This window comes from Corvus kubaryi, unplaced genomic scaffold (genome assembly GCF_017639235.1).
Source record: "Corvus kubaryi isolate FWS band 111438036 unplaced genomic scaffold, C.kubaryi_AGA036_p1.0 69, whole genome shotgun sequence".
Taxonomy (NCBI): domain Eukaryota; kingdom Metazoa; phylum Chordata; class Aves; order Passeriformes; family Corvidae; genus Corvus; species Corvus kubaryi.
Window position 1 is genome coordinate 7,498,893 of NW_024582057.1, and position 26,521 is coordinate 7,525,413.

The following is a 26,521-nucleotide window of genomic DNA, read 5'->3' on the forward strand; positions in this document are numbered from 1 at the left end:
TGTTCAATCTTTATTCCTCTTGTCTGTTCTCTTGTGTTAATCCTCTCTCTCATGAAGTATCTCTAGTGCTTTTCTATTCCAGACATATTTCTTAGCAGTTGTGTTGGAATTCATGTTTTGTATGTTAGCAGAGAAACCAAGTAGTGGCTGGTAGGTTTCTCCCTGTGGGCACTTTGTGAAGACTGTTTAGTGACTGTGCTTTGTTAGAAAATTCAAGGAAATAATACTGAGTTAGCCAGCAGTTTAATCTTTCGTCTTCTTTACTCTTCTTCCCTCCTTTCCCAGCATCCAGCCACCACCCTGACTCCCCCAGGCAAATCATGGATGCAAGAAGAGGCTTTGCTTTGATTTTTAGAAAACAGGCAGATGTAGTTGTCCTTGTGCTGTGACTTCAGGTGGCAGTGTATCTAGTGATGGAGTTTGAGGAGCACCTTGTTGATAAAATGTTGCATCCACACCCCTCTGTGGGGCTTGTGTTTAATTAGACCAATCACAACTACTTCCTTTTGAGGTACTACTTACGTCTGAGTCTCAAACACACCTCTGTTGTCAAGTGTTTCTTTTTTTAGTATTAGATGGTAGTTACATGCAGCTTTTGCTTCACCTTAATTGGTATCTTTTAAAGAGACCTTTCTAGAGGAAAAAATATTGTAAATTCATATATATATATATATATATATGGAAATATACATGAGTACTCATATATACATCTAAATAAGCATTCCCTCAGAAGGAATTCTGTACATGAAGGCATGTTCACTAATGCTCATAAAACTTTACTGTGAGCTAAAATTATTTCTCTGCAGATTTTTTTTGTTATAAAAACTTTCCATTTTTAAATGATACATATTTCTGAAAATTTAGGTGGGCAAATCTCATCTAGTGCACATTTTACTAGTAATAATGGGAAATTCTGAAAATTCATCATGGTTGCTACCATAAGTTAATAGATGTTAGTTGGAAGGCAGCAGTGGTAAGAAAATATAGTTTAGTGAAAGCCAACTGACCTTTTATGAAAAGGATCCCTCACTTGATGTAATGCTATTCTATTGTAAATGAGTATCTCACTTTCACATTGTGTCTTTAAATAAAAGCAGCATATACTTCATTCCAGAGCTGTTAATCACAGTGGGCTTCCTAGAGCTTGGCTACTGCTCGCTTGCCTTAGTTTGTTGAATACAACTCTAGCTGATAGGAAAAAATGCATCTTCCTCTAGAACTTTTTTGAAAGTCTTGAATATGAATATTCTAACCTGGTGGCCCCTCCCCTTGTGATCTGTTTTGCCTGCACAGATTATGTACCACAATCATCCTCTTCTATCTTTGTGTGTATGCTACTGGCCAACAACTTGTAATAGCCATTGTGTTCTGCAGTGTGATGCCTGTGACCGTGATGTGACCTATAAATACTTTGTATTTGTTGACAGTCACAAAGACAAGATGTCAACATGTTTGGAAAGATGTCTTGGAAAGATGACTTAACTTTTAGCATGTTGTGATACTGGTAAATGCAAAGTGGTGCTTAGAAAAACATTGCTTGGCCAGGTTTATTTTGAAAGCTCGAACCTGTGTACTTAAAAAGCAAGTATGTTTGTGTGATGTTTCATCTTCTTTTCATTTAGCAGAACACAAAGTTTTTTTTCTTTTTTTTGGTCAGGCATGACGTAAGTAAACATTTTGAAATAAAATATATAAGTCCGCAAGCAGTTATTATTTTATGAAGTACCTGGATTGTGATTTCGTTTTTCATTAATAGTTGTTGTTTCAGACTTTGCTTCTTGTAGACTTCATTTTTATGAGGACACATTAGGCTTTTGATTGTGTTTCAGGGAGGAAAAGAGAGAAACTCTTTGAAGGTGGAGTATTGGGACAAAGACTGCTTTCTCCTTAGTTTTTACTATTATGTGGCAGCTCTGTAGTCTCTTAACATTGGCAGGTAGTGCCCATTGCCTGAGAGTCTGTGGTAATGTTTTGGCCCTGGTCTTGTTCTCGTATTAACCCCCAACCACTCTTTCTGAGAAATTTTCTGCTGATGTGCATCTGTTGCCTTGTGTAGCCATCCACCTGCAGTGGCTTTGGTCTGAAGCCATTGCACTGAGTCTATTGCCCATCGAAGACATTCTTTTGGTTTAATTGGTAATTAATTGTGTGACAGATGCATGTAAGTAGGGATCACAAAAGGTGTTTTGAATGTGCATATGTATGACTGCCCTGAGTGAATATTCAACTCTACACTCTGCGTCCTGCTGCCACGAGGTCGCTGGACAAGTCTTTGCAGAAGATAAAATTGAAGGTGTTCTCTATTCAAATTTCAGTGCACTTGGATGATAAAAGCAAAATGCCATGTTGCATCTTTCAGCCATTTTTCAGTATCTGCTTTCAAAGAATTGGTGAAAAGAATAATGAGTTGTGAAATGTAGTTTAAGACTTAAATGATGTTTCTTAATGAATACTACTGCATTAGGAGTTAGACTTTTCCATCAGGTCTATAGGAGCTCTGTGCGTGTACTGTATCCAAAGTTGCTTTCCTATTCTGTTTCTCTGGAGAGTTAGCTTGGTACCATCTCACTGAAAGGTCCCCTTTCTTTGTGTGACTTGTTCGGCCTTTCTGAATGGAATCAGTTGCAAACTCTATCTATCAAAATCAGTACTGCTGTATTCCCTCCTCCTCAGTGCTAATGCTCATCCAGTTCCCTGGAGAGCTGATGAAGCTCACTAACCTGGAAAAAAAGCCCAAAACAAGAAAAAAATGAAGTTAACTCTTGTTAACTTCTGTCAAGTTCCCAAGCTGGACTGGCTCAGATGGGGCCGAACATCAGACTGACTGTGCTGGTCTAAAGCGGGCAGAGGGAGTGTTTGTGCCTGCCAGGGTGGCAAAATTGCAACAGCTCCTCTTCACATTGGCTTCAGCTTGTTGCAGTTCCTTTGTGCCCCTTTGGGTAAGTAATCATCCGTAAGGTACAGCCATCACTTCACTTGCCAGTCTGCTTTTCATCTCTCACACTGTCTGCAGATAGTGCTTATTTTAGGATAATGTTGTAAAGTTTTATGAAGACAACCATGTATTTGCTGCCACTGGCTTTTCTAGGTGTGCCTTCAAATGGTACCGGTTTGGGCTTGGTGTGTTATGCTTGTTGAACTGAAAATACGCTCCATTAGAGTGGCTGATTAGCAGACCAGTTGATTTATCAACCAGAAGATCTCTGGAGCAGTGCGCTGTGAAAAAAACCCGTACAGATACATGTCTGAATGAACAAGCTATACTCATGCGTGTGTCCTTACTATGTTTATGTCTTTACTTTGCTTACACACACTACATTACTTCCAGAAGGGCTTCGTTTTTCACTTGCAACAATATTGCAGTTCTTATGGTAGTTCTAGCTTTTAATGCATTCTCAGAAACTGTTGAAATATAGAGTGTTGAGGTGCTGAATTGACACTGCTCACAACTGTTGCTGCATATAAAAAGCTGTTGTTTAAAAGAAAAAAACACACACACATATAAAAAAAAAAAAAAAAAGCCTTCCAGTTTGTTTATATCTTGACTTAACACTTTTTACATAATTTTAGAGAATTTGAATGTTGGTAAAATATTTCCCTGGCACCCCTCAATGGGGAAGAAAGGATATTTTACAGGCATTATAGTATTGGGTTTGAGCTTTGAATTGAGCTCATCCTTATTTTAAATAATACATTGAATCTCAGTGTAACTTTGGTAAAGAATAGTGCCAGGTTATAGAGCTGGTCTTTGAAGTGTGTTTAGAGATATATGGATTTAGCTGTAGAATTAAGATTGTGTTAAAGCCTATGTAAAATAACTTCCTTTGTGTGGTTACACTCATAAAGGTTTTAAAAATTGTAGAAGGTAGAGACAGTGCAACTTTCTGATTATAGATAAAAATTGGTTGGTTTTCTGTGTACATATCTTTTCTTTCTCAACAACTGTTGGATGTAATTAGAGGAAAAGAGAGAAAATGGAACAATTAACACACCATATGTACAAAAAAAAACTGCTCCAGTCTGTAGGTGCTGTACTGAACAAGAATCTGGTTTTGTCCCATCTATCTTTTTTATGTAGATAGCATTTACTCATTTGTATTGCGTTTTGAAAGACTTGTACCCACTAATAGATACTTGCTGTTGTTGTTGTTTTTTCTTTTAAGCTAAATATATATATGTTAGTTTCTGTATCTCTTGGAAACGTGTCCTTTCTTTCAGAAAATATTATATGTTTTGCACAGTTTAACCCTACGTATGTATATGGGATGATTTGAAATCTATCCATTATCAAGCAACAGAATTACACTATATATTAATGATTTGGGGTTGTTTCTTTTCTAGAAGAAATAATCAGCTTCCTCTTCATGTCTTGCTAGGACAACAGCTGCAGATGAGATTGAGCTTCCATATTTAATACATTCTATTAACTTCACACATCCAAACACACACTCCCTCACTCCCTCACGCACCCCTGTGTCACATTATAGGTGAACAGGCCCTAATTAAAAGCACGTACCATCTGCTGGGGTGCGGCAGCAGAGTGGCACTCCACAGCCATCCTGATTCCTGTGATTGAAATGTGTTATTTATGAGCTCAAAGACAAAATACACTGCTTGGCTGGTGAAAGCTGCAATAGGAGCTGCATAGCACCATCTAATGGAACGAAGTACCACTGGCTAGTCATGTTTCTTCTTCCTCTCTCCTCAGTCTCCTCCCCCAATAATTTTATTTTTCAATCTTAGCCTTGGATTTTTTATGATACTGTTTCAGACAATTTTGTCTCTTGTGTTCCACTTTTATACAAGATTGGAAAGGGTTGTTGAAACATTAAACTAATTGGGGGGGGGGGGGTTGCAGCCTTTTGTTTCCTTCCAGTGCTACACACAGGGTTTTACTTTCTGTAGCAAAAGTGATACTGATGTGATGTGGTGGTACAGAATTGGAACACTATCGAGATAGATGAGCAAGATCAGTTTACTGCATGTCTCCTGCCCCTCCCAAAGACCCATGTAATGAAAGTATCCACTGCTCAGTCTGAAAAATTTATTTTAATATGGAAATTGGTCCTATTTGGGGGGGAGGGAAGGGCAGATGACAGTATACTACAGACTATGTGAAAGTTCTTTATTGTGTTGGAAAGAAAGGGCAGAATTTGGAGAAAGCTGCAGCTTTGGACCTTCCTCTCTGGAAGCAGAGATCTCTTCCAGCTTGCAGAAATAGTGTCCTGTAATTGCTTCTTAGTGGGGAAATGGATGAGGAGGTGTTGGACTGAGGGGTGAAATACACCTTGTCAGGAGAGGAAAAGGGTGACAGGGAAGGAGTCCTTTTTGTGTTGATTGGTCCATCAGTCTACCTTTGTTGACTGCTAAATTACAGCACTGCATCTAGTAGATATGTATGTTGTATTTAGTGTCTAGCTCAATGACCTTTAGAATATGCAGGTTGAGAATAGTCACGCAGATTCAAAATAATCTGGGAAATTTTCTGGTCCTTAGCCATTCTGTTACGTTCTTAAGATTTGCCATATCTATGCTGGGCATCCAACAGTATGGTTTCAGCAATAACAAGTGGTGAAGACTGGGCTGATACTTGAAATATGAAATTTTTCTACAGTAACCTCCAATACAACCACATTTTTTAAAATGAAAGGGTCTGGTCACTACTTCATCTCAGGCAACACAAAACCCTGAACAAAAAGATTTATGTCTAAAACTGAGCAATATATGTATATATTTATAGGTGTGTGTGTGCATTTTATTTTTTATGTCAGCATGTTTTAAAGAATGTTGAAATGTCATAAACCCCGGCACATCTATGAATACATGTCTTCTTATTGTTTGTGTTTAGAACATATGCCATCAGAAGGATAAGAGATGCCTTTAGAGAAAACAAGACCATAGAGGACTCTGAAAAAATAGAAGAGCTACTGAATAAAGCCAAAGCAAACCTAGAGGTTATTCAACGGCAGGTATGTTTATTTCTCTCATTATTTAATAGGAGCTTTCCACTATTCATTTAACTGTCTTATGCCACTAGAGATGGGAAAAATAGATCCTTGCTCAAAACATCTCTAAATGAACATCAGTTTTTGTCTGAGTTTGTTCTTATTTCCATCATAGGTTCACAAGGGTAACTGTGACACTCACTCCAAATAGTCTCACCACCTTCTGTTTGTTTTTTCCCATCTCCAGATACAGTGTTAGAATAGTAACAGAACAAGAAAATCCTGAAGTGAATTAATTGAATGCTGGCTACATGTGCCCAAACAGGGTCATAGATTTTTCTTTGGAAGATTTGAGTCACTGGCAATATTTTTCTTCAACCATGTCTGAGAAGCATTTATAGCATGTCTGTTCCTTCCACTAGTGACATGAAGTAGACTTTGTTGAACTTTGGATACTTTTTAACTTCTCATTCATACCTAGTGTCTATGTACAGTGACCACTAAAAATTGGAAGAAAGTAAGTTTCTATACATGAGCTCTCTATGGGCACTTGCAGTGCTTAAGCTGTTCCTCCTTGCAAAATCTGCGCTTGCTGACACCAATCAGAGCTCAGTAGTACTTTTATTAAACACTGAATGAATATGTGCACCTGCTCCTCCATGGTTTGTTTTAATATGAATCTTTAAACAACCAGCAGGTCAGTTAGATGGATTCTTATTTCAGTAGGGATCTGGGCCCTTTGTTTTGACAATTAAGTATGAGTACTTAGGTGCAAGTTAATTTTTTTGGAATTTCTTCTCCCAGGGACAGGTGTTGTTTTGTGCTACCATAGTTTTGCTATCTTTTTTTAATCCAAACACTGCTATTTTTTTATTTTAAGTGTTTCTCAAAGAAGCAATTTGGATTGGATTGTTGCAATGCAATTACATTTGAATGTTGGCGTGTTTTTTCTCAGATCTGTAGGTGATAATTGGCATTTTCAGCTCTTCTAATTCTTGTTTAAGATAAAGTCTTGCTAAATAAAAACTTTCCAGCTTTTTTCTCAGCAAAACATGGTTCTACTGATCTGAGTCCTAATAAGTCTGGAACAGATTTTAAAATAAAACTCCTCTTTCCGCTCTAAATCCTGTGTAAAGCCAGATTACCTTGTTTCTGTAGACCCTAAAAAAAAGATACTATTTGTCTAAAACAGACTCTTGACAGGCCAGATTCTTGTCTAGGGTGGGGGTCTTGCCTTGCACCTTTTATGAAGTTTTCTTTTAGCCTAAAGGTTATCAGTCAGCATCTTTCTGTTATGCATTTGTTACTGTGTCAGTGGGACGTAGCAGAATAATTCAGAATGGCCTCAGTTATTGCTAAGCCTGTAGGGTTTTGCATGTTTGCTTCAAACCTCAGCTATTTAAGGGGCTTTTCCAACATGAAAAACCAATTGCTAAAGTTGGTTCTAAATTGGATCACTATCATTCCATGTAAGAGTTTCAGAGAAAATATATTTGAAAAGCAAGGAATATTAAAGACACTAACACAACTTCACGTTTTTAATACTGCTAAAATAGTGAAACTTATGTTGAAATATCTCTTTAATGTTGCATTTCTAGATATTTCCCAGACAAAGTACAGTCATGCTGCATTCACTTTTGGAAGGGTTTATCTTACATGTTTTCAGGAGTAATGGATAATGAATGTTATTATACAGTAATATAATAGGTAATGGCACTTTTTAACAAAAAATAATCAAATAGAAGAAAATTATTTTACCAAGATAATTTTTTGACATGCATCCCTGCAAGAGTTGATTGTTTGGGTAATAAAGATTTTTTGTCCTAAAAAATTGAGAACTGTTGTGCTTTGCAGAACAGTTATGTTTTGGTGTTGTCTCACTTCCATCTGTAAAGGAAGAGATAAGTGTTGTAAAAATAGCAACACTGTCTTAAAAGCTTTTCATCAGGACTATTAAAAATCTGAACATCTAAGTTCATATTAATATTTACTTGCTGTCAAATTTCATTATGCTCTGTAGAAAAACATTCCTTCTCTCTCTTTAGTTGAAGATCTAAGTAATGAAGTCATCTGACATTATTAAGACTTTATATTTAAACCTAACCAAGCATAATATAAAGTGCTTTTATTTTTAAATGGAGAAACACTGAAGCAAACATGAGATCTAGCATACAGTTTTTTGCTAAGTTTGGGGTTTATTATGATGTGGTTCATCTTGGTATTGCTGACTTTTTCCTAGTATGTCAGTAGAAATTAAGTAAGATTCCTCTTTGCTGACAATTTTTTGTTACTCTAAAATCAAATTTATATTCACTTTACATTCTAATTTATGGTTAGTCAACAAAGTGACCATTCAAGTGTAAGGTTCATAAATAACTATTTGAATCAGCCTAGTGGGAAATGTGAAGCAGTGACAGATTACTGTCATTTTGTTCATGTCAGTCACTGTACAATTTGCTTGAGTGTTAAAAAAGTATCCTTATAATGCTGAAAAGCATGGAGGAACATTCATCTCCACCTTAGTCCTCCTCTGCTTATTATTGGTTTCGATTTTAAAATAGCCTGGCTAAAGGAAGGAACAACTCAGATTCATTTTAAACAGTGTTTTTAAAGATTTTGGTGTGTGTTTACTGTGTAAACAACAAAATTTTGTGATGTCTTTCCTGTAGAGAAGGGTGTTGTGAGAAATGCATTGTCACAAATAAGTTTGAAATAGAACGTTTTAAAAAGTTTTGAGGTGAAGTCTTGAAGTCATTTGAGGATTGTCATAACAGCCGTTCCCCAGCTATGCTAATATGATTTCATTTGTGAGTTTCTAATACTATTGCAGTATGATGGTGGTAGGAGAATTTGCACTGAAATGTACTGCTGCTGCTGAAATTTAAGCTTTGCAAAAGCCGCTTTGAAGATTGGCTAATACTGAGTGGTTTGCAGTTTTTTTTATGCCATGCTGTCTCTCAGGTTTTGAACTGAAAATATAATAGTGAAGTTCAAAAGCTGTAGTAGACCTGTGTGCTCTGATTAAAGCCTTGTTTTAATTTATAGGATATCTCATTCTTACGTATTCCTCTGTAGTGCTTTCTCCTCAGTTTTATATTGTAGCTAGAAACTGCCAGTCATCTTGTTGTCCAGCTAAGAAGGGATTATTTTGTTTTTCCTGGCAACTTTGAGCCTTTATTATCAATTTTACTGGTTTTAGCATCACACAACTACAGTACTCTTCAGTAAAAGAGTTTTAATATTTCACAGCTTTTTTTTGTCTCTTTAAATAATCCAAACTGATGAGAATCCTGGTTTGCACAAATCTTGGTCAGGGAGACAAGAGATGCACCATGAGTGTGCAGACAGTCAGGATGTGTGGGTCTGCTTCCTTTACAGATGGCTGGTCATCTGTGTTTTTTAAGGGAACACAAACTTTTCTTTTGAGTCTGAGATGCTTTTCTTCAGGCTTGACGTCTCTTACTGTTCCCTTCCAATGTGTAGAATGAAAGAATGTGGTGTTGAAGCATGAGACCTCAATTAGCCGGGTTCCGCTGATAATGATAAGTACTGAGTACTTGCCGCATTTTCCATGTTTGCAGCATGTTGTAGAGTACATTCTAATCCTTGAAACATTCATTGCTTGTAGTAACTTTAGCTCCATTTCTTTTAATGGAATGTTTCATGACTATGCCTTGATAAAAGCCCACATCATACTTAGTGTGAGATTTTGGTCTCATACTCTTACATTTCTCCATAGTCAAAATTACTAGAATGGTCTTGTTCTGAAACTTGTGCAAAGTAAGAACTATCCTTCTGGATCTTTTTTTTCAGCAAGCCAAGTTGCCAGTGCAGCTGTGTGTAGCCAAGTACTGTGCCTTCTTGAGATGTTCAGTAGCAGTATCTCATCTTAGCAATATTGTGAATTCGAGTAACACTTGAATGGAAGTGGAAATTAAACTGAATCAATGTACTAATACCGCACTCATATTATTATTGTTCATATTATTATGAATTGATGACAATATAGCCATAAGGAAACTTTCTGTTAATGAAAATAACATAAATATTAAAGCATGTTTAATAAATATTTGCAAGACAAGCAACTTCAATTATAGTTACTATTAAAAAATGAAAGGTAGAAGTACTACCCTAGTTTACTGAACCTGCTTTGAATTGATTGCTCATTCTTTGAGCAGCAAATATTCCAAAATTAGTAATTGTCAAGGTGTATGTACTTCTGGACTGAAAGCATTTTTTTGTTGAGTATTTGGAGGACTGGTACCAATTTACACAGTTGTGAGTTTGTATCTGAAGGAACTTACCAAACTTTTAAGAAATGTTCTGGGTATCTGAATAGGTTGTGCTTATACTGCAGAGCACTGTAGTAGGCAGGATGCCCTTTGCAGGAGAAGGTTGATTTTGAAAACTCTTGTTAGTATTAGTTTCAGGCTACAGGTCATATTTATATCAAATTTTAATGAATATGTAAGAAAGTTGCAAAATACTGTGTAATGTATTTCATTAAGTTGGCAGCAGTTTTGGGGCCAAGAGAAAAGAATAGCTGGAAAAGCTCTTTGAGTGCAAGGGACAGCACCACACTACTGTTCAGGAATGGGCATGGTATTGGCAACTCATGTTTTCCTGTTGGCAGACAATTCTGTTGAAGCTCTAATATGGTTTATTCTTACCAAGTTTGTAACTGCAAGGAAGTTTTAAAATCACAGATTATTTTACTGCTTTTCTTGAGAAGCTCTTTGAATTTTATCTCTTTTTTTTCCAGCTTCACAATGGCAAATACCAATTTCTCTACAAAAATACATATTTTTCTACCACAAAATTGTAGACTTACAGCTCTTAAGAGGATTGTCCTTTGGAACTTTGCTGGGGTTTTCACTTGTGTCATGTATTTTTATTTATTACTGTTGGATGTCATTTTCCAGCCAGGACAGAGCTGACATTACACCCAGAGAACACTTCTTACCTCTCGAGCCATTTAGCTATAGTTAAAGCAAGTGTAGACAGAGTAAAGTTTTCAAATGCCTCATTCACAGCAGAAGAGCAGGAGGTGAGTGGCATAATCAAACAATGGACAAATATCCAGTAAAACAGTTTTATCAAGTCACTGCACGGTATCTATGAACTACCTATAGACTTCTAAATCCTTGGATTGGCAGCTGCAATGTAGAAAATGTTTGGCATGAGCCTCTTGCACTTCTCTTGCTCCTAGCCTGTTGTAGTACTGGGAGTAAGTTTTTAATTGCTTTACCACATCATGAATTCCCACTTGTTTGGTTCCTTACCTGCAATTACCAAAATTATGCTGGAAGCTTGTGGCAAAGCCACAAATTGAATTCAAATCAGCTGACTTAGGGTTTAGAAGCCACTAGGGGCATTTTACTGTCTTTGTTGGGGTTTTTTTTATTTAATTTTTTTAAAATTTCAGAGCTCTTTGGGGTGATATTTTTAGATATTTTCTTTACCTTGAGGTTGTTTAAATCCTTTTGTTATGTTCATGTTTGATTTACTTTACATGTGGTTTGAAAACTTCAAAGGGTTAAAAACAGTAGCCTGCCAGGAAGAATATGATTAAGAAAGCAACAGAAATCCTTAACATATATTAAAATTCAGTGCTCTTGACTTAGAAAGAGGCACAGATGCAGGCAAAGGAATGTATAACATAGGATGGATAATACCTGTCTTTTAGTAAACAAAAGAAAGCTTGAAATTTGAAGTGGGGAAGCAGTAAATTCAGAGCTATACTGGTTTTATATTTCAGTAGGAGAGTAAATATATTCTATGTACAGTAAACATCCATAAGGTTTTAGGGGTTGAAAGGAGGAGGAACAAAGAAAAAGGTGTTGTAGGAGTGACTTTGAAAAAGGTTTGGTAAATTTAAACAGAAAACCACTGAATCAGAACTTGTCATTTCACAGAACTTGTTAGCAGTGAGGTCTGCTTTGGCCAGCTTTTCCAAATACCTTTTTCATCTTGGTGTGTAGGCTAGCTTTGGAGATGTGCAACATTGGAACAGATGCCAAAAGCCCGGAGCTGTCATATCAGCTTAATTTCTGGCATCTGAGGGCGCAGGAAGTGTAATAGACATTTTACTCGTCTTCAGGTGGCATGGCTCTCCAGGTTACACCTGTGCGAGTCTCCAGAGCAGTGTTACTCCTTAGGCTTTCATTTAACTCTCCTGATGGAGAACAAGATTGTGTTTTCACAAGTGATTTGCTTCTGTTCATTCTGCTGACTAAACTACAAGTGGCAGGTTCTGTCTGCAGTATTAAATACCAAAGTAGACTGTGCATTGAAAGTAACCTTTAGACTGCCAGCAGAGGCGATTCAGAGGTAGAATGAGGCTTTGTCTTTCTGATGTAAGAGCTTAGGGTAAAACGCAGCATTTGATGTATGCAGTAAAGTTTCCTAAAAATAAAGACTGTTGGGTGTGGGCCAATGCATTTAAAATACTGTAATTATCTGTCATAAAGAACTGTGATTATTTTTGTTGCATGTACTTAATGTCTAATCCAGTGAGGTTGGAACCTTATCATAAATAGTAGCAGTAGTTATATAATACATTCAGAGCTGTGAGCACCTGATGTTATGCACAGATGAGGGCTGTCTGAAGGACAGGAGAAGGACTTACTTTCTACTGAGCAATTCAGCGTGGCAGTATGTCACATCCAATAAAGCAAATGCTGGGTGTAAACTTCCACATGGAAAAGAGTAAGTTTTATCAGCCTGTCTGGTCAGTAGCTCCTTGAAACAATTAGGAACTCTAACCATTCTGTGCTGAAGAAAGCTCCAGAACCAAGGAAAGATCACATTTCAGGCAGATGTGTCCCTCTGCCATTTTCCCCTTTGTGCTTTGCTGTGTTTGGTGTCTCAAGAGCTTCAGCCCAGGGTGTAAATGAATATGGCCCTTAGGGGTGGCTGTTGCAACAAAACTTCAAGGAGGCTTTTCCGAATGTGGTAACAGCAAGTGTGTGTGTGTCTTAGTGCAAATAAAAAATACTGTCAAGAGAGGGAAAGTAGAAATAAGTTCTGTAGTTCTGATCACAGCTCAAATGACTTCTGCTGTTTCTAATCTGACTGTGTGATCTTGCTTTGATGCCTGTCAGTCTGGTTTGCAGTGGTGCCCATTGAGGGAGGGTTTGAAGATTGAGTTTCTCTCATTAAAGTGTATTAACCTTTGAGCAACTTCTTGTCTTTCTTGCTGTGTGATGTCTGCTGCAGAGCAGAACATTTGTGGAGGCTCTCTTTTTTACTGAAAAGGAGAAGTATGGCAATCCTGCATGTTATTTATGAAACGTATAACCTTTTGGAAGCCTTGTGTATGTATTGTGACTTATATTCACATCAGAATATTGATCTCTCATGAGAGTCCCTTCTCAGGGGACAAACCAGTTTTAAGTGCAGCTAGACCTTGAGGAAATTAGAGGGATTGTTGTTTTGAGGACTTCTAAAAAAGGGAGAGAGACAAAAGTGCTGTTATTAAAACAGTGATCTCTTGATCTCTCATCGTTTGCTGGTTGGTTTTTAATCTGTTGTAGTTTTATTTCTTTTTTCCTTGGTGTGAAAACTTTCCATCCTGATTTTGTACTGCTTATTGAAAGGAGACACTGTCAGATTCATTGGCACTGCAACTGACCAGGCATGCTTCCCTCCAGGAGGAGCTTTGGCACATTTGCCTGGTGCCCCTGATCCCCACAACAGTGTTCTGCTGCCCTTGAACTGCAGTCTGTAATTCAGGATGACAGTGTTGGTGTTGGCACCCTCACTATCTGACAAGTCACCTGCTCCCGTAGCAGTGGTACAGTGGGTTTTTTTAATGACATTTTCCCCAACCCCCCATGCTCAATCATCAGTCTCTCAGCATATTACAATTTCAGTTTTTCCATTTACAGCTAACAGAGGGAAGAGGAGGCATTTTAGCTCCTCCTTAAGCTACTTGCATTCTTTTCTGGCTTTTCAGATGAACATTGCTTCTCCCCACAGCACACTGAAAATATGTTTTAAATTTTTCCCCTGCCACTCTAAATCAGATGCCTTTTTTTTGTTTCTTCCACAGATAGTTTTTCAAGTCTAAAGAATTTACTCTTTTCTTCATTCTCAAGATAAGGGCAGTCTGCAAAGAGTTCCATTTGCCTTATTTGCTCCAAGAATCTGGTTTCATGAGTGCTTTTTATTTCCACATCTTATTATCATTGTGCTTCTTCTGTTGGTTGTCACTAAAACTTTTCCATTTTTCCAGTTTCAAAGGTGACACTTGCTTTCTTATTTTAATATTGCGTGACAAAATGAAAGCTGTTTTTACAATCTTTCAACATTAACTGTCATTTAACAAAACTCTGAAAGAAACAGTTGCTTCAAAAAAAAGTCCTCGTCATGTTCCTTTGTGTCTGGTATGTCTGCATATATTGTAATCATCTGGGAGTCCACTGAATGCCCCTGTGGGTTATCATAGCACCAAACATGATCTCTGTCACCAGTAACATTTGACTGAATTTGCAACCAGGTAAATCCACAGTGATCTAGTTCTATTTTGACAATAAACATATGTGTGGCCTTCACATAAAAGCTCTTTCAAGCAAAATAGCTTTATCATTGATGTGTTGTTTTACAATTTTATCTTTTTTGCAGTAATTCATATTCTGTCTATAGTGTCTCCGTAGTAAGCTGCTTGTATTTGAGGGAAATGTGTTTGATCCATGAAGTTGTGATGAAGGCCAGGCTTAGGGAAGAAAGTTGCTAGACTCCAGTTGCAGCATGTCTGATCAAGCCCTTGGAAGTTTAGGCAGGGAAAGCTGTTTTCTAGACGAGAGTGTAGAGTGAAGTTTAATTAGTGTTTACGCAGTCTCCTTGGTACTTGGTGCATTGCTGCTGTCTTTAGCTTTGTGCTTTCTGAGGTGAGCCTAGGTTTTTTTTGGCCATTAAGAGCTATAGCTGCAGTGCCCTTCATCTTCGTGACAGGCATTATGCCAGTACATTAATTCTGAAAGCAAGTAAAAAGAAGAAGAAAGAAGGAGCCCAAAGTGTTCCAGTCACATTTAAATCACAATTTGGCTGATTCCTGTTGTTATGCTTTCTGGGGTATGTCAGATACATGCTTCCCCTCTGAGGTATGTGCTGCCTGAACGTCCTTCCTAGGCTGTTTGCTTGGCAGGAAGTGAACCATTCCTAAGCAGAGTTTTGAACTCACCGTTATAATTTTGTCACCAGTAGGAAGTGCATGAATGCGTAGTTTAAAACAAAGATCTGCTGTTTATGCTGTAAAAAGAAGGTCTTGTCCCTCATCAGGGCAGTTTTTGAATATTGCAGTGTAGTGGCTAAATAATACATTCATCGTTTTTCTTCTGTGAGCATAATTGACTTGCTAAGCAGTTGGTTTGATAATTCTTAACCATATTTTTGCCCAACTGTGGGGTTAATGAGGACATTATGTGACCTAATCACTTAGCCTTTCACATTAATACAGATCTTGTTTGTAATTCTCCTGATTTTGTTGTTGACCCAATGCTTTGGTTCTGTGTTCAAATTATCTTAATTTTAAATGAAAATACTTCTTGTCTCACAGAAGTCTAATTTCTATGCACATTTGTTAGTAGTGAATACTTAGTGGGAGTGATTACTCTCTAACTGCTCGTGCCAGTATACCTCTGGGAGGTTAATCAATCTTGTGCTTTTTAATTGACATCAATAATGTGTTTACATTTATCAATATTTCTTAATTGTCAAGTTAGAACTGTGGAACTTCAATAATAAATCATGCCAGTGGTTAACTTCATACATTAGATTTTTAAGAGTCTCCTTAAGCAGTTTGACATGTTGTAAATTGCTTTTAAAATGATGTATGTATACTCATGGGGGAAGAGGAGAAAAAATTTGGTATGCCAAGTTGTGCTGTCAAATAATACTGCAGAACTGGCACATTGACAGTAACATACCTTTACCACATGTAGGATATGCTTTATGGGCAAAAAAAGGGAGTAAGTCTTTTCAAACAGCTTGTTTTATTACTAATAATTTTGTGACTATGACAGTACTCATACATTTGTTGCGTCGTCCCCAGGGACTTGTCAGGGCTGGGACTTTTTCCATTCCCTCAGCTGTACAGGCAAGACAGAGGACAGAGAGAATTACTGGTTCTACTGCTCCTCTGCAGAAGTAGCAGTGAGCTATGGAAGATCAAGGCGTCCTGATTTTGATTGTGCATTTCACCAATGTCCTTAAAATATTGAGGTGGAAATGAAGGCGGCAATCTCTAAATATAAGCATATATTTAAAGACTTGGGTGCACAGGGAACGAAATTATTTGCCCAGATTCACAAAACATGCTTACAGTAGGAATTAAGGCATGATATTCCAAGTCTTACAACACTGTCTATCTCAGAAGGTATCCCTTCATCATCTACTTCACTCTCTTCTCTGCTTTAAACCCAAGCAGCAGTATTCTGAAGAAGGAAATCTGCATAGACAGAAAGCTGCTGACAAGCTGACAATGTGGTCAGGATGCTGACCACATTGTGTCAGTCTTACCATGTTTTATGGGCTACATCAAAGACAGTATAAACTAAAAACCATGCCTAATGAGCAGTGAAGAAACACTTAGAAGTTGATGCTGTTTTCTAGGTAAGTGAAAACCAGTGTGAACACCAGGAACATCAAGGCTGGCTTTTATTTGAAAAGACTAAGTATTAAATATTTCCAGTTTAGTCTAGCAGCCATTTTGTTGACTTCTTGCAAATGTCGTAAGACATAAATTAAACCTCTCCCTCCTTTTTTTGAATGAGGAAGATTGATAAGAAATAGCTATTAAACAAAATTACAGTAGTTACCAAATCCAAGAGCATTTAAAGCAAGTTTGCATAATCAATGTCTTTTGAAGGATAAAGCAATTCACAGGACAAATCCATTGGCACTTTGTTTAGCATGGCAGATTAAGTACTTTTGTGTTGCATGTAGAGGGCTTTGCAGTAGATTGCTTGTGTGAATAAGTGATATTTCATTTCAAAAGCAGACATCCTGGAGTGCAGCTGGTATGACTCCTTAGCCCAGCCACTGCTGCACAGGTTCTGAGCTAGAGGTCATTCGCATCCGTGTCTAGAAGGGTAAACTTGGATCAGTGTATGAATGTGTGAATGAACACAAGTCTCTAAGAAGTGGTGACCTTTCAGCAGCATTCAAATTTTATTTGTGCTTTTGGTTTCAAACCTACTAAGGTACTTGAGATATGTATGAAAGTAAATTTAGTGTGGCTATGTGGTAGGTTGACCCTGGCTGGACACCAGGTGCCCACCAAAGCTGCTCTATCTCCTCAGCTAGACAGGGGAGATACAGGGAAAATACAATGAAAGGTTCATGAGTTAAGATGTCAGGGAGAGATCACTCCCCAATTACCCTCATGGGCAAACCAGACTCGTCTTGGAGAAATTAGTATAATTTATTACCAACCAAATCACAGAAGGGTAATGAAAATTAAAACCAAATCTTAAAAACAGCTTCCTTCCACTCCTCCCTTCTTCCCAAGCTTAAAATTACTCTCTTTTTTTTCCTACCTCCTCGTTGCAAAGGATGGGAAATGCAGTCTAAGGTCAGATCATCACACATTGTCTCTGCTGCTCCCTCCTCCTCAAAGGAAGCTCCTCACACCCTTCCCCTGCTTCACTGTGAGGTCCCTCCTGCAGGAGACAGTCTTTTCTGAACTTCTCCAGTGTGAGTCATTTCCATGGGCTGCAGTCCATCAGGACCAGACTGCTCCAGCTTGTGTTCCTCAGAGGGACACAGATCCTGCCAGCAAACCTGCTTCTCTCCACTGGTCCTGAGGTCCTGACAGGAGCCTGCTCCAGTGCTTCCCATGTGGTCCCAGCCTCCTTCAGGCATCTGCCTGCTCTGGTGTGGGGTCCTCCACAAGCTGCAGGAGGATCTCTGCTCCGCCATGGGCCTCCCTGGGCTGCAGGGGCACAGATGCCTCACTATGCTCTGCACCCTGGGCTGCAGGGGAGTCTCGGGTCGGGCACCTGGAGCACCTCCTGCCCCTCCTTCTGTACTAACCTGGCTGTCTGCAGTGCTGTTCCTCTCACATACTCTTATTCCTCTCTCCTGGATGGAATTGTGCAGGTTTTCTTTTTTTTCTCCCAGAGGCACTACCACTGCTGCTGACCTTGACCAGTGGCAAGTCTCTCTTGGAGCCAGCTGGCATTGGCTCTCCCAGACACTGCAAGAAGCTTCTGGCACCTTCTTAAAGAAGCTACTCCTGTAGTCTCCCCTCTACCGAAACCTTGCCACAGGCTGTTAGCATGAAGAACATAAAATCTTGTATGAATTGAGTTCAAAAAAAATTATTTTTATTCACTGTCCTCCACAAATGCCATCATAGCCTGAAGTGTAGGTAAAACTAGTTCAGTTGTCAGGTTTCCTGGTACTTTGGAGGAAGACTGAAATAGCTGCTTCCAGGTCATCAGGTGGGATGTGTTTTCAAATATAAGTGGGCCTGGTACAGGAAACTTGTGTTTCAACCTTCTTCCTTTTCTCAGACATCCTACATTGAGTGCATACTGGGGAAACTGAGAAAGTAAGGAGTGTAATGAATATCCATAATGTATATTCTCATAGGCTGAAAAGAGAGGATGACTCTTTTGTTCAGAGGGTAGCTGAGCAGATTGAAAGCAAGTATCTGGACTTCTGTTCCCACATTTGTGCTGACTAATATGGGTACTTGAGAGCTCAAGGTACTCCGGAAGTCACAAGAATGTAAGCTACAAAATTATGTAAGGATTCAAGAACATGAGCTTTTTCTCTCTATTACAGTTTCATATTTGAATAAGATCAATACAGTGTAAAAGTAGAACTTGTGGTCTTTTGCATCTTTTGGTAAAGTACAGGCCATCTGTGATTCTGTTCTTTCCTAAATCTTCAACTAAAAGGAGAGTAACTTTATGCTGCAAATCTGTGGGGAGTACTTCCTTCAGGAAAGCTGAAGAGCACTGTGGAGCTTCACAGTGCACTTTATATTTTTCACCGGTGCTTAGCATATGCATCTCCTGTTGTAAAGCTAAAAGCTTTGAGTAGAGCAGTGATGGGGCTTAAGAAGTACCCAGTAACCATCGCCACATACAAACAAGGAGCCTTTCATAGAAGCACAGAATGGTTTGGGTTTGAAGGGACCTTAAAGATCATCTAGGTCCAATCCAAGCCCCCTGCCATGGGCAGGGGCACCTTCCACTAGAGCAGTGAGGCTCAGCTGATCAGAATTCAGTGGTGGTACTTTAGTTTCAAATGTTTGTAACAGTCTACAGTTAAGAATTTATTTTTTAAAAACACTACACAACTTATGCTTTTGTGTGCAAGTCAGTAGTCAGTTCATACCTGGCCCCCCTGACAGGAGGACAGTTGTTCTGGAAGTAGTGACAGATAATTCAGTCAGGATCAGGTCACATGTTTTGTCTATCCATGTAAGATAGTTAAATCCAGCTGCACAGTGCCTTAGTTTCATCAGTGCTGCTTGATTTTGCTTTTTTTGTTTTTAACTTTTTTTTTTTTTTAAGTTCTTTATTTGACTTACTGGCTAAGGTTTTTTAAAATGTAAATAGCGGCCTTGTACCTCTAATACAGAGTGCTGTGAAGCTGAGAGGAGAGCCTGACCTACTCTTATGAAAGAAAACAAAATTGAGAAAGGGTGGAACATAGGAACAGAGAGATCCAAGGTTTCCCACAGTATTGTAATGGATATGACCTTTAATATTGAGGCCTTTGGATCAAATTTCAGTTGGCATTAAAATTTTCTAATAAATTCCCTGCTGAATCTCGGAGTTTTTTTCCTCAGTAAGGTCATGATAAAGCAAGTGCTGTCTGTGCTATTGTAATTGCTCTCAGCAGGCTGATAATGTTATAGCAGAGAAGTACCAGCTATTGTGCTTTTATTTCTTTCTTCAAGCACTCTCCTTCTTACATGCTTGATCCTCCTGCTCTCAGGTCTACCCTAAGTAGGAAGTGAAGCTGTTTTAAATGCCATTTCCTTCTAATTTTGACACGTTTTTATAGTAACGCTTTCCTGAGTCCCTTCAACAAAGGGAATAAAAGTATAGCCTGTCTTACTGCAGAATAATTGGAGGCTTGTATTTCCTTTCCTTAATTTTCACCCGAATATACTTTAAATTCAGCCTCTTCAGTTCTTAAAAACTGGTATTCCTAAACATGCAATGCTTAGTTCATTTTAGCTTAGTGGTTTTAGAGTTGTGGAATAGATGCACAGCTAAATGAGTTTCTCTTAGACGCATAGGGAGAAACACTGAATACTCACAGTACTGTGGTTTTTTTAAAAAAATTACGAACCACATCTCACCACAGTGAGGCAGTTGTAGTTTGAGTCCTACACCACATCTTTTGCAACTTTCGGGAGAGTGTTGTTATGTTTCTTGTATGAGTGCAAATTTATGCTTAGCATGCCACTGGTAGATCTGTTACTGCTGTATTGGAGGTAAATAATTCCCCGCAGAGTGCTGTGCTCGTGGTTCTCCCTGAAATTCCATGTGACTGAGAGAGACCCAGTCGGGCAACTCTGCATGAGTTTCCAGATGCAACATCCTCCTTTTCAAAGTCATACAGTCTGTCAAAAATGTCAGCTTTCTGTCTGTAGTGGTGCAGCTGTGTGTATCATAGCTGGTCCTTTTTTAACAAATGAAGAGATATCTTAGAACTCTGTAACTAGATCGCATGATGAGGCCGTGATGGGCCAGTCTTTTAGGTCTGGGGCTAGGTATGCTTTTTTTTAACTGTGAACACAAAGTAATACTTAATGTTCCTCAGCATAACTGGTAGCTCAGGCCTTTGCTGTTTCAAAGGCCCAACCTGGACCAACCATTCTTATTTGATTTCCAACACCTTAACTGGTTTCAGACTCCCCATCTCCACCCTCCTGGTCCATCATCTTTTTGCACTGTCTTTCTCTGAGGCCCAGAATTTCTTACCTAAAGTGTCGTTCACAGACACATGTGTGTGTCTCCAGCTAGATGCAGGTATTTACTGTTCAGTGCCCGTGGCATTCGCTGCTGCTAAAGAAACCAGTCTCGGTGCAGAAGAAAATTACTGGTGTGGATATTCCACTGCTTATGAGCATAGTCAGCCAACATATGTTCAGTGGGATATGTCCTTTTGCCCACATGCAATTGGTTGGAAATTAGGAGCAAAAAAAGATGTTTTACAAAGGTAGTTCCAGCTCTGAAATGCATTCAGCTGTATTCTGCCCACCTTCAAACTCCGTGGCAAGCACAATTGATCAGGGCTACCCCAGAGCATGTGGACAGTTTTGATATTTACATAGTGCTGCTTGCATACCTGTGCTAAGTCTGCTTCAGTAATTAAAGGCAACAGATGATGATCTTCAGCTGTAACATTTCACCTGCTTGGCTATTTCTCATCATTTCTTCTCTTTTTTTAACTGCTCTTGATGTCTACTCTCAGCAATGGATCATATGGTGCTGGCAGGATGTATACCACATTGCCAGCATGTTTGATGAACTTATGTGAGAAAAGCCATCGTTTCTGCAGTGTGTGGAGTTTCTCCCAGCCAACATGCAGGCATGTGAAGGGAGATCACTCCTGATCAATAACTGCCCGTTGCTTTTTACTTAGGACATACACATTTTAATTTATATATCCTGCTGCTGCCAGAGGAAACTAATTTCCAGCACCAGAGATGCAACACAGCTACTTTAAAGCAGAATGGTCCTGAGGTGGAATGATGTTACTGACCTGAAACACTTCAAAAAGCTTGATTCTGAAGCCTGCTGTGGTTTGAGCTTGCAGTTGCTGAGATAGGTTGACACTGCTCTGAATCATTGTGAGACATGATCAGACTGTTGCTTTATAAATTAAATAATGAAGCATTTATGTGTGAGAGTTTCTACTGTAATTGGTAGTTAGACTGTGCTTTGAAAAGATCAGAGTCTACATCACATGATGGTAGGTAGGATCTGGAATTTGTTTTGCAAACTTGACTTTTAGTCATAGAGACGTGAAGTCTTCCAAAATCCAGGTTTGATTTATAATACTTCGTGTATTAACTGTAGCAACAGAAGCGAATAATCAAATAGCCCTTTGGGTAGCATAATTTTTTTCAACTAAACTAATAATCTGGCTTGAGTTATTTAGATAAAAGCTTCTGTGGTTGAGAGAGACTTTCCCTTAGTTTTTCTGTAGATCTCAACTGTGTAGAAGTGGTAAGTTTCTTTGAAGGATTTTGATAAAGCAGCAAAAATAAAACAAAAATTGGCATCCTTGCCAATTCTTGGCAATTTACATCTATGAGTTGCCATTGCCCTGGGACTTCTGAAGTGCTGTATGGATTGTGATAGCATTTGTGAATCAGTCTGCTTTCAGATGTCAAATGGCACATATTTAACGTTTTAAAATCCTGCCACTCTTGCAAAAAGTTCCAATTCAATATACCAATTTTACCCTGGCTATTACAATCATACCTCAAACTGTGCAATTTAGGATATGGGATATCCCAGTGTGGGATATGAATTCGGTGGTGAAGAAAACTCACTGCAGTCAACATCTGGGGTTTTTTTAAATCAGTGTTTTTTAATTTTTCTAGGCAGAATGTCCCTTATTGTGGTAAATAATAGAAAGTTTCATCTCCCTTGCACAGAATGTAGGAGTTGAGTAGATTTGACTGTGATATTTTGTCCTGAATTTTAGCCTGTAATATTATTACATTATTTATAAAAATTCCTTTCTTTACTACTCTCAGTCTCTAAAGAGTGGTGTTCATAGCTTACTGCTGTGAACCCATCAGGTCAGAACACTTTTGTAATAAAAACCATTAAATACTTCCCAGTCCCATGTAAAATTTTTCAAAGAACTGAGAACTTGTTCTCATGATTTAACCCAAAGAATCTTTCAGTGCCATTTCTTTGGAGTGAAAATAGGAGCATTTCAGATTTCTGTTTGATTTTCTTTTTATAGTGTTGGATAAGCAGGGCAGTTGGTAGAAATCACATCAAGGGGGTGAATGGAAATTCTGTGTTACTGAGATCCATTTAAGTAATATCTGTTCTGGAGATATTCCTATATTAAAAGAATCAATTGAATATATTTCTGATGTGGAAATACGTGGGGTTTGAATAGATAAGGCAAGCTATCAAGTCCTGCATCATATGATCCACTGGACTTTTACCTTTGGTTTCATGGCATGACTGTTAATCCTGGGATCAATCGGAAGGTGAAAAGCAAATACAGCTGTAAACATTCACAGAATTTTTGTATACTCAATCCTCATAATGAAAAAGACTGCATACAGAGGTTTTATCTCCCCTGGAGTTGTTCTTGCAATTCTTCTCATATCTTGAATGGCTATGAGTAGTCTGTCCTTATTTAGGTGCTGTACTATGCTCTCCTTTCTTTTGGGTGCTCTGTGTATGTGCTCATCCACCTCTAGCTGATTTTAAGCCTTTATCTTGAACCTTACTCTTCTTCAATCCATGCTTTAAAAGAAGTTGTTTAAAAAAAAAAAAAAAAAAGCCGGAAGAGCAATTTAGGGTCAAAAGAAGATTTCTGTAAGAGGCAGAACTGTAAGTGCTGAAATAGGAAACCACATCTGCCCTGATCCAACTGGCTGTTCTACCAGTCTATGTCTCTGGGTCACATTTGTATTGGTTTTGGATCAAGTAAGATAACAAATGCCAAAAACCAAAGAACAGGAGAAGGAGCTGATGACATTTCTTGCATTAGTTTTCCTGCTCTCTATTATCACATTCAGGAGACTGTGACTCAAATGATGCTGAAATGCTGCTTCCAATATCCCATTGAGATAAAAATCACACCCTTAATAAAAATCTGTGCTGTACTGTGTTGATATACTAGGCCACTTTTAGAAACATGGTTTTTTGTCAAATTTTTAGATGGGTTTTAGATGAGATTCAGATTTTGGAGGTATTAGCCTGTTTTAAAAGCCATTATTGTTGTTTATCTGATTGTGAAAGCAACAGGAAATTTTGGGAGGCAGGAATGGAAATACCACTTCTTAAAGATTTGTTTGGATTGTGAGACTAGATATTTAGAATTATGCATTTCCTTGCTCTTGTGGTAAGTACAAAAACACACTAAACTTGTGGTTTCAAGGAACATTTAATCTATTCTTGTTAGCAGACTGTCCTCCTGTGCCGTAGATATCAACACATGTATTTTGGCTTGTTTCTACCATTTGTTACTAACTGAACTAAAATACAAGAAGCTTCCACTTATGTATCAGGAAGTACGAGACAGGCAGCAAAGCAATTCCAGCTGCACGTGACAGTGAATGATACCAAAAGTACAAAGCAGTGATTCAGGGAGCTGCTCCCCTCACCTTGACAGTTTTCCTGCTTCCCTGCCCTGCAGAAGGCTGCACTCCTCACGTGGTCCTGCACCTGCTCTCTCCAGCACTTCTCTGGAGGGAAGAGGGAGCAAGTTGTTACTCCACAGTTAGAGCCAGCGAGTGTCTCTGTATCCCAGGGCTTGGGCATGGGATGTTGGGGGCCTGTACCATGCACAGGTAGGAAGGATGAAGAGGATGTCAGTACCACATTGTATTTTGCACGAGGGCTGCCCTTTCTTGTTTCCCTGTGTGATGAACTTCTTGTTCCCCCAGGGACCACACCAGAGGAATGAAGGAAATTCCCCCTCATGACAGCTCTACCTTGCAGCCTCCTTGAGACCTAGAACCGGGAGTCCAAACTATGCAATAGTCCTACAGTTTTTAGTGATTTCATGATTTTTTTTTTTTTTTTTTTTTTTTTTTGGCAGGGATATTGTGGAAGATTCAGGTGTTCTTTTCTATCTAAAACATGTATTAGAGGTTTTTGCTATAATCGTTTTCAGTATTTTGTGGGTTTAGTATCTTTATGAATTATTAGTGCTAGTATTTGATTGCATTAACCATTAGCTAAACTCAGACTTTCTCTTCATCAGAAGTCTTTTGGAAAACAATGGCTAAGACGTGTCATGCCTTCATCTCCCCAGAATTTTCAAAAGCATCGTAAGAGACAGTTACATGTTTGCTGCGTAGTCCTTTCTCATGGAAACACATTTCTTTCAAAGCTGTCTTTGAGCACTTACTAAAAGGCACAAACAGGTGGTGTTGTAACGTTCTTCTTATTAAATAATTTGAGGATTTTTTTACCTGTGGTACAAATAGTTGTTGGTGTAGTCTTTTCATTTGAAAGACTGAAACCCACATTTAAGGACAGTGTTTCTGTAATATAACTTCAGATCAACTACAGATATTTTTGCAGTAACCTATACTAAATGGTAGTCACCATTTAGTTAAAAAAAGGGATGCACAGAGAGCAATGTCATGGCTAGAAGGACATGACGCTGGAAAAAAGGTCTGTCCTGAGATTAAAGAAAACATTTAAGTAGCATTAATGAAACTTAGCAAGGGTAAAGTAGTGTAGTCCCTTTGCCCTATAACTGAGTGAGAAAGCGCCATATATTTATGCTTGTTCTCTTTTGGATATCCAAGAAACTTGCAAAGGTTATGAGATAATCAAAGACAAGAATTTTTGAAAAATGACCTCTTATTCTGGTTCTGCCAGATACTTCAGTCATGTAGAAAATCATTTATGTGTGTTATTTTTACCTGTTGTCTTGGATTCTCCCTTTTTTAAAACAGGTAATTCTTCACTTGTATGTATAACAAAGTTGGTTTACGGCTCACTTAATATGAAAATGCTTTTTGATGTGGGTTGCCATGAATATATTTTTCATTTAGGAAACGCCTTTTAGATTTTCAGCTTTACTTTAGAGAGTTTGCAATTGTTTGGACACAAAGTTCATTTGAGATATTGTGAATAAGAAGGAAATTAAAGCATTGTAAAGCGTACTGTTAGAAGAATGAACAGTATCTTACAATTACCACTGCACAGATAGTGTCAGGCTAGAAATGTTATTCATTCTCCAGTTGATCCCACATGTAAAGTTAGTTTTCAGTTCACCTCAGTCAGAAGGGATCTGAATCTTGCTTCCATACAATGTTTTGTACCTGAGGTTTCTGCACTCGTTATCAAAGGATGCTGTACACCTGGGCATTAGGTATCTGTCTAGCCTTATTATTCAGTACAAGTAAAGTGTATTATGCCTCTGCAGAAAATTGAATCCACCTTTTTTCCCACCAATTTAGCTTTCATTGCACTAAGAGAATTTTAAAGTGTTTGCTGTTATTTTATATATCAGTTTTTCAGTGTATCTCTTTGTATTGTGTGTATGTAAGGGGCAAGCGATATTTTGTAAACAAAATTTGATGTTTAAATTTTGTTGATTGCACATTGCAATTAATTCTTCTGGAATTTGATGGAGTTTTTTGGTTTTTTCTGCTTTTGTTAGAGTTGGGTTGTTTGTGGGTTTGGAGGGGGAGGGGGGCTGGTTGTTGTGGTTTTGGTTTTTGTGGGTTTCTTTCTGTCCTGCTCTTTATACGTCATGTTTTCATTAATTTTACTTATCATACTATGTCAAGACACCTGCAGGACTGGAGCATTCTTTAAATCCAGGAGCTCTTTTTTTCTTACTCTTTGAGCTTCATTGGACACTTAAACAGTATTTTAAAGCTGCAG

At 38.3% G+C, this 26,521-nt stretch overlaps 1 protein-coding gene across 1 annotated transcript in view; it reads left to right on the plus strand.

Annotated features, from left to right (window-relative positions):
• Nucleotides 1-26,521, plus strand: part of LYRM4 (LYR motif containing 4) — an 85,260-nt gene that overhangs the window by 15,092 nt on the left and 43,647 nt on the right. Inside the window, exon 2 of the mRNA XM_042049170.1 lies at nucleotides 5,849-5,969. Within this exon, the coding sequence (XP_041905104.1) occupies nucleotides 5,849-5,969 (121 nt within the window). The remainder of the gene's footprint in view (nucleotides 1-5,848; nucleotides 5,970-26,521) is intronic.